Here is a 16,264-nt window from a genome sequence, read left to right as displayed (position 1 = left end):
TCTCTCAGTCCATACAGAGAGACAATACACACAAAGGAGGGATCTAATGGCAGATGAAACGACATAGGCAAGTCTCCTGACTCACCATCTCTCAATCCATACAGAGAGACAGTACATACAAAGGAGGGATCTAATGGCAGATGAAATGACATAGGCAAGTCTCCTGACTCACCATCTCTCAGTCAATACAGAGAGACAATACACACAAAGGAGGGATCTAACGGCAGACGAAACAACATTGGCAAGTCTCCTGACTCACCATCTCTCAGTCCATACAGAGAGACAATACATACAAAGGAGGGATCTAATGGTAGATGAAACGACATAGGCAAGTCTCCTAACTCACCATCTCTCAGTCCATACAGAGAGACAGTACATACAAAGGAGGGATCTAATGGCAGATGAAACGACATAGGCAAGTCTCCTGACTAACCATCTCTCAGTCCATACAAAGAGACAATACACACAAAGGCGGGATCTAATGGCAGATGAAACAACATAGGAAACTCTCCTGACTCACCATCTCTCAGACCATACAGAGAGACAATACACATAAGGGAGGGATCTAATGGCAGATGAAACAACATAGGCAAGTCTCCTGACTCACCATCTCTCAGTCCATACAGAGACACAATACATACAAAGGAAGGATCTAATGGCAGATGAAACAACATTGGCAACTCTCCTGACTCACCATCTCTCAGTCCATACAGAGAGACAATACACATAAGGGAGGGATCTAATGGCAGATGAAACAACATAGGCAACTCTCCTGACTCACCATCTCTCAGTCCATACAGAGAGACAATACACACAAAGGAGGGATCTAATGGCAGATTAAACGACATAGGCAAGTCTCCTGACTCACCACCTCTCAGTCCATACAGAGAGACAGTACATACAAAGGAGGGATCTAATGGCAGATGAAACGACATAGGCAAGTCTCCTAACTCACCATCTCTCAGTCCATACAGAGAGACAATACACACAAAGGAGGGATCTAATGGCAGATGAAACGACATAGGCAAGTCTCCTGACTCACCACCTCTCAGTCCATACAGAGAGACAGTACATACAAAGGAGGGATCTAATGGCAGATGAAACGACATAGGCAAGTCTCCTAACTCACCATCTCTCAGTCCATACAGAGAGACAATACACACAAAGGAGGGATCTAATGGCAGATGAAACGACATAGGCAAGTCTCCTGACTCACCATCTCTCAGTCCATACAGAGAGACAGTACATACAAAGGAGGGATCTAATGGCAGATGAAACGACATAGGCAAGTCTCCTGACTCACCATCTCTCAGTCCATACAGAGAGACAATACACACAAAGTAGGGATCTAACGGCAGATGAAACAACATTGGCAAGTCTCCTGACTCACCATCTCTCAGTCCATACAGAGAGACAATACACACAAAGGAGGGATCTAATGGCAGATGAAACAACATAGGCAAGTCTCCTGACTCACCATCTCTCAGTCAAAACAGAGAGACAATACACACAAAGGAGGGATCTAACGGCAGATGAAACAACATTGGCAAGTCTCCTGACTCACCATCTCTCAGTCCATACAGAGAGACAGTACATACAAAGGAGGGATCTAATGGTAGATGAAACGACATAGGCAAGTCTCCTGACTCACCATCTCTCAGTCCATACAGAGAGACAATACACACAAAGGAGGGATCTAATGGTAGATGAAACGACATAGGCAAGTCTCCTGACTCACCATCTCTCAGTCCATACAGAGAGACAATACACACAAAGGAGGGATCTAATGGCAGATGAAACGACATAGGCAAGTCTCCTGACTCACCATCTCTCAGTCCATACAGAGAGACAGTACATACAAAGGAGGGATCTAATGGCAGATGAAATGACATAGGCAATTCTCCTGACTCACCATCTCTCAGTCAATACAGAGAGACAATACACACAAAGGAGGGATCTAACGGCAGACGAAACAACATTGGCAAGTCTCCTGACTCACCATCTCTCAGTCCATACAGAGAGACAATACATACAAAGGAGGGATCTAATGGTAGATGAAACGACATAGGCAAGTCTCCTAACTCACCATCTCTCAGTCCATACAGAGAGACAGTACATACAAAGGAGGGATCTAATGGCAGATGAAACGACATAGGCAAGTCTCCTGACTAACCATCTCTCAGTCCATACAAAGAGACAATACACACAAAGGCGGGATCTAATGGCAGATGAAACAACATAGGAAACTCTCCTGACTCACCATCTCTCAGACCATACAGAGAGACAATACACATAAGGGAGGGATCTAATGGCAGATGAAACAACATAGGCAAGTCTCCTGACTCACCATCTCTCAGTCCATACAGAGACACAATACATACAAAGGAAGGATCTAATGGCAGATGAAACAACATTGGCAACTCTCCTGACTCACCATCTCTCAGTCCATGCAGAGAGACAATACACATAAGGGAGGGATCTAATGGCAGATGAAACAACATAGGCAACTCTCCTGACTCACCATCTCTCAGTCCATACAGAGAGACAATACACACAAAGGAGGGATCTAATGGCAGATGAAACAACATAGGCAAGTCTCCTGACTCACCATCTCTCAGTCCATACAGAGAGACAATACACACAAAGGAGGGATCTAATGGCAGATGAAACGACATAGGCAAGTCTCCTGACTCACCATCTCTCAGTCCATACAGAGAGACAGTACATACAAAGGAGGGATCTAATGGCAGATGAAACAACATTGGCAAGTTTCCTGACTCACCATCTCTCAGTCCATACAGAGAGACAGTACATACAAAGGAGGGATCTAATGGCAGATGAAACGACATAGGCAAGTCTCCTGACTCACCATCTCTCAGTCCATACAGAGAGACAGTACATACAAAGGAGGGATCTAATGGCAGATGAAACGACATAGGCAAGTCTCCTGACTCACCATCTCTCAGTCCATACAGAGAGACAATACACACAAAGGAGGGATCTAATGGCAGATGAAACGACATAGGCAAGTCTCCTGACTCACCACCTCTCTGTCCATACAGAGAGACAGTACATACAAAGGAGGGATCTAATGGCAGATGAAACGACATAGGCAAGTCTCCTAACTCACCATCTCTCAGTCCATACAGAGAGACAATACACACAAAGGAGGGATCTAATGGCAGATGAAACGACATAGGCAAGTCTCCTGACTCACCACCTCTCAGTCCATACAGAGAGACAGTACATACAAAGGAGGGATCTAATGGCAGATGAAACGACATAGGCAAGTCTCCTAACTCACCATCTCTCAGTCCATACAGAGAGACAATACACACAAAGGAGGGATCTAATGGCAGATGAAACGACATAGGCAAGTCTCCTAACTCACCATCTCTCAGTCCATACAGAGAGACAGTACATACAAAGGAGGGATCTAATGGTAGATGAAACGACATAGGCAAGTCTCCTGACTCACCATCTCTCAGTCCATACAGAGAGACAATACACACAAAGTAGGGATCTAACGGCAGATGAAACAACATTGGCAAGTCTCCTGACTCACCATCTCTCAGTCCATACAGAGAGACAATACACACAAAGGAGGGATCTAATGGCAGATGAAACGACATAGGCAAGTCTCCTGACTCACCATCTCTCAGTCAAAACAGAGAGACAATACACACAAAGGAGGGATCTAACGGCAGATGAAACAACATTGGCAAGTCTCCTGACTCACCATCTCTCAGTCCATACAGAGAGACAGTACACACAAAGGAGGGATCTAATGGTAGATGAAACGACATAGGCAAGTCTCCTGACTCACCATCTCTCAGTCCATACAGAGAGACAGTACATACAAAGGAGGGATCTAATGGCAGATGAAACGACATAGGCAAGTCTCCTGACTCACCATCTCTCAGTCCATACAGAGAGACAATACACACAAAGGAGGGATCTAATGGCAGATGAAACAACATAGGCAAGTCTCCTGACTCACCATCTCTCAGTCCATACAGAGAGACAATACACATAAGGGAGGGATCTAATGGCAGATGAAACAACATTGGCAAGTCTCCTGACTCACCATCTCTCAGTCCATACAGAGAGACAATACACATAAGGGAGGGATCTAATGGCAGATGAAACAACATAGGCAAGTCTCCTGACTCACCATCTCTCAGTCCATACAGAGAGACAATACACACAAAGGAGGGATCTAATGGCAGATGAAACGACATAGGCAAGTCTCCTAACTCACCATCTCTCAGTCCATACAGAGAGACAGTACATACAAAGGAGGGATCTAATGGCAGATGAAACAACATAGGCAAGTCTCCTAACTCACCATCTCTCAGTCCATACAGAGAGACAATACACACAAAGGAGGGATCTAATGGCAGATGAAACGACATAGGCAAGTCTCCTAACTCACCATCTCTCAGTCCATACAGAGAGACAGTACATACAAAGGAGGGATCTAATGGTAGATGAAACGACATAGGCAAGTCTCCTGACTCACCATCTCTCAGTCCATACAGAGAGACAATACACACAAAGTAGGGATCTAACGGCAGATGAAACAACATTGGCAAGTCTCCTGACTCACCATCTCTCAGTCCATACAGAGAGACAATACACACAAAGGAGGGATCTAATGGCAGATGAAACGACATAGGCAAGTCTCCTGACTCACCATCTCTCAGTCAAAACAGAGAGACAATACACACAAAGGAGGGATCTAACGGCAGATGAAACAACATTGGCAAGTCTCCTGACTCACCATCTCTCAGTCCATACAGAGAGACAGTACACACAAAGGAGGGATCTAATGGTAGATGAAACGACATAGGCAAGTCTCCTGACTCACCATCTCTCAGTCCATACAGAGAGACAGTACATACAAAGGAGGGATCTAATGGCAGATGAAACGACATAGGCAAGTCTCCTGACTCACCATCTCTCAGTCCATACAGAGAGACAATACACACAAAGGAGGGATCTAATGGCAGATGAAACAACATAGGCAAGTCTCCTGACTCACCATCTCTCAGTCCATACAGAGAGACAATACACATAAGGGAGGGATCTAATGGCAGATGAAACAACATTGACAAGTCTCCTGACTCACCATCTCTCAGTCCATACAGAGAGACAATACACATAAGGGAGGGATCTAATGGCAGATGAAACAACATAGGCAAGTCTCCTGACTCACCATCTCTCAGTCCATACAGAGAGACAATACACACAAAGGAGGGATCTAATGGCAGATGAAACGACATAGGCAAGTCTCCTGACTCACCATCTCTCAGTCCATACAGAGAGACAGTACATACAAAGGAGGGATCTAATGGCAGATGAAACGACATAGGCAAGTCTCCTGACTCACCATCTCTCAGTCAATACAGAGAGACAATACACACAAAGGAGGGATCTAACGGCAGATGAAACAACATTGGCAAATCTGCTGACTCACCATCTCTCAGTCCATACAGAGAGACAATACATACAAAGGAGGGATCTAATGGCAGATGAAACGACATAGGCAAGTCTCCTGACTCACCACCTCTCAGTCCATACAGAGAGACAGTACATACAAAGGAGGGATCTAATGGCACATGAAACGACATTGGCAAGTCTCCTAACTCACCATCTCTTAGTCCATACAGAGAGACAATACACACAAAGGAGGGATCTAATTTCAGATGAAACGACATAGGCAAGTCTCCTGACTCACCACCTCTCAGTCCATACAGAGAGACAGTACATACAAAGGAGGGATCTAATGGCAGATGAAACGACATAGGCAAGTCTCCTAACTCACCATCTCTCAGTCCATACAGAGAGACAATACACACAAAGGAGGGATCTAATTTCAGATGAAACGACATAGGCAAGTCTCCTCACTCACCATCTCTCAGTCCATACAGAGAGACAATACACACAAAGGAGGGATCTAATGGCAGATGAAACAACATAGGCAAGTCTCCTGACTCACCATCTCTCAGTCCATACAGAGAGACAATACACATAAGGGAGGGATCTAATGGCAGATGAAACAACATTGGCAAGTCTCCTGACTCACCATCTCTCAGTCCATACAGAGAGACAATACACATAAGGGAGGGATCTAATGGCAGATGAAACAACATAGGCAAGTCTCCTGACTCACCATCTCTCAGTCCATACAGAGAGACAATACACACAAAGGAGGGATCTAATGGCAGATGAAACGACATAGGCAAGTCTCCTGACTCACCATCTCTCAGTCCATACAGAGAGACAGTACATACAAAGGAGGGATCTAATGGCAGATGAAACGACATAGGCAAGTCTCCTGACTCACCATCTCTCAATCAATACAGAGAGACAATACACACAAAGGAGGGATCTAACGGCAGATGAAACAACATTGGCAAATCTGCTGACTCACCATCTCTCAGTCCATACAGAGAGACAATACATACAAAGGAGGGATCTAATGGCAGATGAAACGACATAGGCAAGTCTCCTGACTCACCACCTCTCAGTCCATACAGAGAGACAGTACATACAAAGGAGGGATCTAATGGCAGATGAAACGACATTGGCAAGTCTCCTAACTCACCATCTCTTAGTCCATACAGAGAGACAATACACACAAAGGAGGGATCTAATTTCAGATGAAACGACATAGGCAAGTCTCCTGACTCACCACCTCTCAGTCCATACAGAGAGACAGTACATACAAAGGAGGGATCTAATGGCAGATGAAACGACATAGGCAAGTCTCCTAACTCACCATCTCTCAGTCCATACAGAGAGACAGTACATACAAAGGAGGGATCTAATGGCAGATGAAACGACATAGGCAAGTCTCCTGACTCACCATCTCTCAGTCCATACAGAGAGACAGTACATACAAAGGAGGGATCTAATGGCAGATGAAACGACATAGGCAAGTCTCCTGACTCACCATCTCTCAGTCAATACAGAGAGACAATACACACAAAGGTGGGATCTAACGGCAGATAAAACAACATTGGCAAGTCTCCTGACTCACCATCTCTCAGTCCATACAGAGAGACAATACACATAAAGGAGGGATCTAACGGCAGATGAAACGACATAGGCAAGTCTCCTGACTCACCATCTCTCAGTCAATACAGAGTGACAATACACACAAAGGAGGGATCTAACGGCAGATGAAACAACATTGGCAAGTCTCCTGACTCACCATCTCCCATTCCATACAGAGAGACAGTACATACAAAGGAGGGATCTAATGGTAGATGAAACGACATAGGCAAGTCTCCTGACTCACCATCTCTCAGTCCATACAGAGAGACAGTACATACAAAGGAGGGATCTAATGGCAGATGAAACGACATAGGCAAGTCTCCTGAGTCACCATCTCTCAGTCCATACAGAGAGACAATACACACAAAGGAGGGATCTAATGACAGATGAAACGACATAGGCAAGTCTCCTGACTCACCATCTCTCAGTCCATACAGAGAGACAGTACACACAAAGGAGGGATCTAATGGCAGATGAAACGACATAGGCAAGTCTCCTGACTCACCATCTCTCAGTCCATACAGAGAGACAGTACATACAAAGGAGGGATCTAATGGCAGATGAAACGACATAGGCAAGTCTCCTGACTCACCATCTCTCAGTCCATACAGAGAGACAGTACATACAAAGGAGGGATCTAATGGCAGATGAAACGACATAGGCAAGTCTCCTGACTCACCATCTCTCAGTCCATACAGAGAGACAATACACACAAAGGAGGGATCTAACGGCAGATGAAACGACATAGGCAAGTCTCCTGACTCACCATCTCTCAGTCCATACAGAGAGACAGTACATACAAAGGAGGGATCTAATGGCAGATGAAACGACATAGGCAAGTCTCCTGACTCACCATCTCTCAGTCCATACAGAGAGACAATACACACAAAGGAGGGATCTAATGGCAGATGAAACGACATAGGCAAGTCTCCTGACTCACCATCTCTCAGTCCATACAGAGAGACAATACACACAAAGGAGGGATCTAATGGCAGATGAAACGACATAGGCAAGTCTCCTGACTCACCACCTCTCAGTCCATACAGAGAGACAGTACATACAAAAGAGGGATCTAATGGCAGTTGAAACGACATAGGCAAGTCTCCTAACTCACCATCTCTTAGTCCATACAGAGAGACAATACACACAAAGGAGGGATCTAATGGCAGATGAAACGACATAGGCAAGTCTCCTGACTCACCACCCCTCAGTCCATACAGAGAGACAGTACATACAAAGGAGGGATCTAATGGCAGATGAAACGACATAGGCAAGTCTCCTAACTCACCATCTCTCAGTCCATACAGAGAGACAATACACATAAAGGAGGGATCTAATGGCAGATGAAACGACATAGGCAAGTCTCCTGACTCACCATCTCTTAGTCCATACAGAGAGACAGTACATACAAAGGAGGGATCTAATGGCAGATGAAACGACATAGGCAACTCTCCTGACTCACCATCTCTCAGTCCATACAGAGAGACAATACACACAAAGGAGGGATCTAACGGCAGATAAAACAACATTGGCAAGTCTCCTGACTCACCATCTCTCAGTCCATACAGAGAGACAATAGACATAAGGGAGGGATCTAATGGCAGATGACACGACATAGGCAAGTCTCCTGACTCACCATCTCTCAGTCCATACAGAGAGACAGTACATACAAAGGAGGGATCTAATGGCAGATGAAACGACATAGGCAAGTCTCCTGACTCACCATCTCTCAGTCCATACAGAGAGACAATACACACAAAGGAGGGATCTAATGGCAGATGAAACGACATAGGCAAGTCTCCTGACTCACCATCTCTCAGTCCATACAGAGAGACAGTACATACAAAGGAGGGATCTAATGGCAGATGAAGTGACATAGGCAAGTCTCCTGACTCACCATCTCTCAGTCAATACAGAGAGACAATACACACAAAGGAGGGATCTAACGGCAGGCGAAACAACATTGGCAAGTCTCCTGACTCACCATCTCTCAGTCCATACAGAGAGACAATACATACAAAGGAGGGATCTAATGGTAGATGAAACGACATAGGCAAGTCTCCTGACTCACCATCTCTCAGTCCATACAGAGAGACAATACACATAAGGGAGGGATCTAATGGCAGATGAAACGACATAGGCAAGTCTCCTGACTCACCATCTCTCAGTCCATACAGAGAGACAATACATACAAAGGAAGGATCTAATGGCAGATGAAACAACAGAGGCAACTCTCCTGACTCACCATCTCTCAGTCCATACAGAGAGACAATACACATAAGGGAGGGATCTAATGGCAGATGAAACAACATAGTCAAGTCTCCTGACTCACCATCTCTCAGTCCATACAGAGAGACAATACACATAAGGGAGGGATCTAATGGCAGATGAAACAACATAGGCAAGTCTCCTGACTCACCATCTCTCAGTCCATTCAGAGAGACAATACATACAAAGGAGGGATCTAATGGCAGATGAATCAACATTGGCAAGTCTCCTGACTCACCATCTCTCAGTCCATACAGAGAGAATACATACAAAGGAGGGATCTAATGGCAGATGAAACAACAGAGGCAAGTCTCCTGACTCACCATCTCTCAGTCCATACAGAGAGACAATACACACAAGGGAGGGATCTAATGGCAGATGAAACAACATTGGCAAGTCTCCTGACTCACCATCTCTCAGTCCATACAGAGAGACAATACATACAAAGGAGGGATCTAATGGTAGATGAAACGACATAGGCAAGTCTCCTGACTCACCATCTCTCAGTCCATACAGAGAGACAGTACATACAAAGGAGGGATCTAATGGCAGATGAAACGACATAGGCAAGTCTCCTGACTAACCATCTCTCAGTCCATACAAAGAGACAATACACACAAAGGCGGGATCTAATGGCAGATGAAACAACATAGGCAAGTCTCCTGACTCACCATCTCTCAGTCCATACAGAGAGACAATACACATAAGGGAGGGATCTAATGGCAGATGAAACAACATAGGCAAGTCTCCTGACTCACCATCTCTCAGTCCATACAGAGACACAATACACACAAAGGAAGGATCTAATGGCAGATGAAACAACAGAGGCAACTCTCCTGACTCACCATCTCTCAGTCCATACAGAGAGACAATACACATAAGGGAGGGATCTAATGGCAGATGAAACAACATAGGCAAGTCTCCTGACTCACCATCTCTCAGTCCATACAGAGAGACAGTACATACAAAGGAGGGATCTAATGGTAGATGAAACGACATAGGCAAGTCTCCTGACTCACCATCTCTCAGTCCATACAGAGAGAATACACACAAAGGAGGGATCTAATGGCAGATGAAACGACATAGGCAAGTCTCCTGACTCACCATCTCTCAGTCCATACAGAGAGACAATACATACAAAGGAAGGATCTAATGGCAGATGAAACAACAGAGGCAACTCTCCTGACTCACCATCTCTCAGTCCATACAGAGAGACAATACACATAAGGGAGGGATCTAATGGCAGATGAAACAACATAGTCAACTCTCCTGACTCACCATCTCTCAGTCCATACAGAGAGACAATACACATAAGGGAGGGATCTAATGGCAGATGAAACGACATAGGCAAGTCTCCTGATTCACCATCTCTCAGTCCATACAGAGAGACAATACACACAAGGGAGGGATCTAATGGCAGATGAAACAACATAGGCAAGTCTCCTGACTCACCATCTCTCAGTCCATTCAGAGGGAGAATACATACAAAGGAGGGATCTAACGGCAGATGAATCAACATTGGCAAGTCTCCTGACTCACCATCTCTCAGTCCATACAGAGAGAATACATACAAAGGAGGGATCTAATGGCAGATGAAACAACAGAGGCAAGTCTCCTGACTCACCATCTCTCAGTCCATACAGAGAGACAATACACACAAGGGAGGGATCTAATGGCAGATGAAACAACATAGGCAAGTCTCCTGACTAACCATCTCTCAGTCCATACAGAGAGACAATACACATAAGGGAGGGATCTAATGGCAGATGAAACAACATAGGCAAGTCTCCTAACTCACCATCTCTCAGTCCATTCAGAGAGACAATACATACAAAGGAGGGATCTAATGGCAGATGAATCAACATTGGCAAGTCTCCTGACTCACCATCTCTCAGTCCATACAGAGAGAATACATACAAAGGAGGGATCTAATGGCAGATGAAACAACAGAGGCAAGTCTCCTGACTCACCATCTCTCAGTCCATACAGAGAGACAATACACACAAGGGAGGGATCTAATGGCAGATGAAACAACATTGGCAAGTCTCCTGACTCACCATCTCTCAGTCCATACAGAGAGACAATACATACAAAGGAGGGATCTAATGGTAGATGAAACGACATAGGCAAGTCTCCTGACTCACCATCTCTCAGTCCATACAGAGAGACAGTACATACAAAGGAGGGATCTAATGGCAGATGAAACGACATAGGCAAGTCTCCTGACTAACCATCTCTCAGTCCATACAAAGAGACAATACACACAAAGGCGGGATCTAATGGCAGATGAAACAACATAGGCAAGTCTCCTGACTCACCATCTCTCAGTCCATACAGAGAGACAATACACATAAGGGAGGGATCTAATGGCAGATGAAACAACATAGGCAAGTCTCCTGACTCACCATCTCTCAGTCCATACAGAGACACAATACACACAAAGGAAGGATCTAATGGCAGATGAAACAACAGAGGCAACTCTCCTGACTCACCATCTCTCAGTCCATACAGAGAGACAATACACATAAGGGAGGGATCTAATGGCAGATGAAACAACATAGGCAAGTCTCCTGACTCACCATCTCTCAGTCCATACAGAGAGACAGTACATACAAAGGAGGGATCTAATGGTAGATGAAACGACATAGGCAAGTCTCCTGACTCACCATCTCTCAGTCCATACAGAGAGAATACACACAAAGGAGGGATCTAATGGCAGATGAAACGACATAGGCAAGTCTCCTGACTCACCATCTCTCAGTCCATACAGAGAGACAATACATACAAAGGAAGGATCTAATGGCAGATGAAACAACAGAGGCAACTCTCCTGACTCACCATCTCTCAGTCCATACAGAGAGACAATACACATAAGGGAGGGATCTAATGGCAGATGAAACAACATAGTCAACTCTCCTGACTCACCATCTCTCAGTCCATACAGAGAGACAATACACATAAGGGAGGGATCTAATGGCAGATGAAACGACATAGGCAAGTCTCCTGATTCACCATCTCTCAGTCCATACAGAGAGACAATACACACAAGGGAGGGATCTAATGGCAGATGAAACAACATAGGCAAGTCTCCTGACTCACCATCTCTCAGTCCATTCAGAGGGAGAATACATACAAAGGAGGGATCTAACGGCAGATGAATCAACATTGGCAAGTCTCTTGACTCACCATCTCTCAGTCCATACAGAGAGAATACATACAAAGGAGGGATCTAATGGCAGATGAAACAACAGAGGCAAGTCTCCTGACTCACCATCTCTCAGTCCATACAGAGAGACAATACACACAAGGGAGGGATCTAATGGCAGATGAAACAACATAGGCAAGTCTCCTGACTAACCATCTCTCAGTCCATACAGAGAGACAATACATACAAAGGAGGGATCTAATGGCAGATGAAACAACAGAGGCAAGTCTCCTGACTCACCTGTTCTGAATCCCTGCTGATGCAGTGTTGTCCACATCAAAGTGAATAGCACCAACAATTACTCCAAAGAGTATCATTACGAACACCTGAAAACACAACAAAAATCATCTTGGGATGACAAAGAAACTGAACATATGTTAGGGTTTGGATTACATTTCCTTAGGTCAGTACACATTCTAGTTATTTTATTGCACTGTGTCCCAGCCCTGATTTTTTTAAAGCCACTCCACACCTAATTGCACCAAATAAAGCCAGCCACCTAACCCACACAGCCAACATAACAAGCAGGGAAGTAGGACAACTGGTAGTCTAGACTGCGAACTTTGTGTACCCCTCTGATAAGTTGCCACAGCTCCCACAGCTGAAAGCAATGTTTATACAATGCCACTTAGAAAGTGGTCAAATGTAACATAGGTTATATATCAGCACACAAAGTCATGGTGGCTAAGTGGCTAAGCAGCTGACTTTGTGTGCTGGCAACTAGGTTGCAGACTCTGAGGGTGTGGGTTCAAATCCCGGATGGGACTTACCCAACTAAAGTACTAGAATCTGTATATGTTACATCTGACCATTTTCTAAATAGCACTGTAAAATCAAAACTTATAACACTTATAAAACTGACATGTATGGAAGTTCATAACTGTTCCCCTATTCGAACATTCCGACAGGCACACTTTATCACATTACTGACTTAAGAGTTACATAAACGAGTAACATAGTAAATGTTCTGCCCCTGTATTGCATGTTTAGATGATTGCAACTCTCTTACATATTAACATGGTCTCATAGAGGTCTCACATTGCTTGGTGGAATTGGCACGGATCATAGAGATGAGCCCCTCAGGAGAAACCCGAGAACAGATTAAGGGGGACTTTGGACTTGAAGCCAAGATCACAAAATCATTCTTTTTGTGCTTTACCTTCCAATAGAGCTGCCAGGTGACATTATCTTATTTATAACCCTTCTTGATGCCTTGAAAATATACCAAAATATATAATAAGGCTTTCACCTGCAATATGGATGTCTGGGGATTTCGGATGATATTTCTTATTGTTCTTCCCGAGACAACCATCAGCTGAAACATTAAGATCATTTAATAATTCTGTTTCTCATTTCAATCAATCATTTGTCATCAGAATATAAAAACACCAAGAAAAAAGTGTAAAATATACTCATTTATACAAAGCAAAATAAGGTTTGTAATCTGTACCTGATTGAAGAAAGATGTGGCATATGGCACTCGTGGCATCCGAACAATTGTGCCGTTCTCATCATCCTTCACATTCTTGTCATAGATCTCCGTGACCTCATTCATCAGTCTGGAATAATGATGCATTAGTTAGGCCTGGTGAAAGTTATTTGCACCTAGAAGCTGGATTGTTGAACATGATTCTTTGTTCAGTGAGCGAGATAATGGGACAGGGTGACTGAACTATCTGCCTTGAAACTTGAAATTCAGCTACCATTGTCATTTATGTTGCCAACATTTCATTGCCATTACGACATAAAGCCAACCTAAGTTATAATTCCACTATCTACTTGTACAGCCTATTACAGCAAGTATTCAAGTGGGCCCCAGCTCCATTTCTGAATCTCCATTCTCACCATATGACACACAACAATCATATTGCAGACCCTGACTGGCATTATTGTGGACAAAGATGTCTTGTAACAAATGTTATGTTGGGGATAGTATTAGTGTGCTGGTGATCAGATGCTTGACCCTGAGGGTTAGGGTTCAAATCCCAGACGGGTCTCAACCCAACAAAAGTAGTAGAATTTGTTCTCCACTGAGAGAGTGTCCCAAATATAACGTTACATCCTCCGAACACATGGACGATAATGTTAGGTCACATTGTGTGGATGCCATCAGTGATTTCTTACTCCAAGTTGCTAGCGGCTCTACACTTTCCTTTCCTTTAGTGCAGATCTCAATCCCATAAAGGATGTTTGGTACATTATGTGTTGCACAATATGCCACAGAAATCCTGACCCAATACATTGGAACAAGCCCTACATGAAAAAGGGAATGGAATACCTAAACACCTCATAGATGTGAGAGGGGAGGAGGGTGAGGGAGGTTATTGTAGTTGGCAGAGGTTACACCAGATAATGAAATTGTACTTGGTTGTTAATACTTATGTGGTTTCCTATGAGGCTTTAATGAAAGAATCTTGAGAAAGACTGCCTGTGCTAAAGTCATGCGACCACAGTTATCAGCACTATAAAATCAGTGGTTTGTCATGTTTGCTTCTAGGAATACACTTTCCTTAGTCATTATTTCAGCATTTAGATTTACCATCCAATTATTCCTCACTATCTAAACATTCCCTGAGGCCACATTTATAGAAAAATGTAATTAAACCGAGATTTGGATAAGTTCCTGAGCCATGTTCTATGGTAACAAACTGATAGTATAAAATGATGTGCGTTTTGCGATACTTTTCCAGGTGTGTATTTCACACATTGGATAATGCATAAGATAACAGACTAAACCTTGGAATAAAACCTCTGTCATAAACAAATAAATCTTCATTACTGTTTGTATCAGTATGTATTTGTAACATTGTTCAGATGTTATTCAATAGTACTGCAATATGCTTACTTGTCATGCCACTGTGACTGTCTAAAATTCTCTACAAGAGTTTCCTGAAGATTCTTGCTTTCTGAAAAAAAGTAAGTTTACATTGAATATGAGAATACTAAGAGTTCTTGCCGCATGAAGGAGTTAAACCATGCATCATTTGCTATAGTCAGCACTGAATGGTGCAACAAGTGAAAATAACTTGACTACAGGTCAAATAGAGAACTAAACAAGTGACACAGAAAAGGGCAGACAACGCTGTTGTGACAGCTTTGAAAAAACGGTGCATGTGTGGAGATGTGGGTGCATGTGTGGGTGCATATACATAATTGTGCAATGGTCGACACTTAGGTTTGTTGGACTGACTGACAACTAATATCAGTTACAATACATTTTAAGGTTAAATGTTTAATTTACCACAGTCACATTTATCCGCAATACAATAATAATAACAACAAAATTTCAGCAAACATTAATAAAAGTTCTGAATGATATTATTTACCAATAAAACAAAGGAATTCCAGGACTCTATACAAGAATACAACCAATGGGCATTTTACCAATGGTTTCCAAGCTTGATTGGGTACTTAGTATCAGTATTTTCATTACCTAGTTCATTCTGGTATTTATGTATTCTTTATTACTGTCATATTGTTGATAGTGTAAATCCTTTCATTTGGCTGACAGCATCTGATACACATTTTTAAGTTGTTTATTAATTACACACATTTATTTTATTCAAATCGTAACAGTAATAATTAATGCATATATTATCCTCAGACAATTGCAAAATTTGCTTTTTTTTAAAAGAAAAACCCAAACTCTTTCCTATTTAACACAAAGACCCAGATCCAGGATTATAGCAGTTATGTTTGAATTGGAATGTCATTTTCAGTTATGTTTGA

The 16,264-nt window shown here is 43.3% G+C and overlaps 1 protein-coding gene across 1 annotated transcript in view; it reads right to left on the bottom strand.

Moving 5' to 3' along the window:
- The window catches only part of LOC137283845 (broad substrate specificity ATP-binding cassette transporter ABCG2-like), a 96,812-nt gene that overhangs the window by 60,310 nt on the left and 20,238 nt on the right, over positions 1-16,264 (bottom strand). The window contains exons 9-12 of the mRNA XM_067815526.1: positions 15,381-15,441; positions 13,986-14,094; positions 13,785-13,850; positions 12,776-12,861 (exon numbers count right to left, since the gene is read on the bottom strand). Coding sequence (XP_067671627.1) covers positions 12,776-12,861; positions 13,785-13,850; positions 13,986-14,094; positions 15,381-15,441 — 322 coding nt within the window. The remainder of the gene's footprint in view (positions 1-12,775; positions 12,862-13,784; positions 13,851-13,985; positions 14,095-15,380; positions 15,442-16,264) is intronic.

The sequence above is a fragment of the Haliotis asinina genome, chromosome 5 (genome assembly GCF_037392515.1).
Source record: "Haliotis asinina isolate JCU_RB_2024 chromosome 5, JCU_Hal_asi_v2, whole genome shotgun sequence".
NCBI lineage: Eukaryota > Metazoa > Mollusca > Gastropoda > Lepetellida > Haliotidae > Haliotis > Haliotis asinina.
Note: the sequence above shows the minus strand (reverse complement) of the source record. Positions and strands in the feature narration are given on the sequence as shown.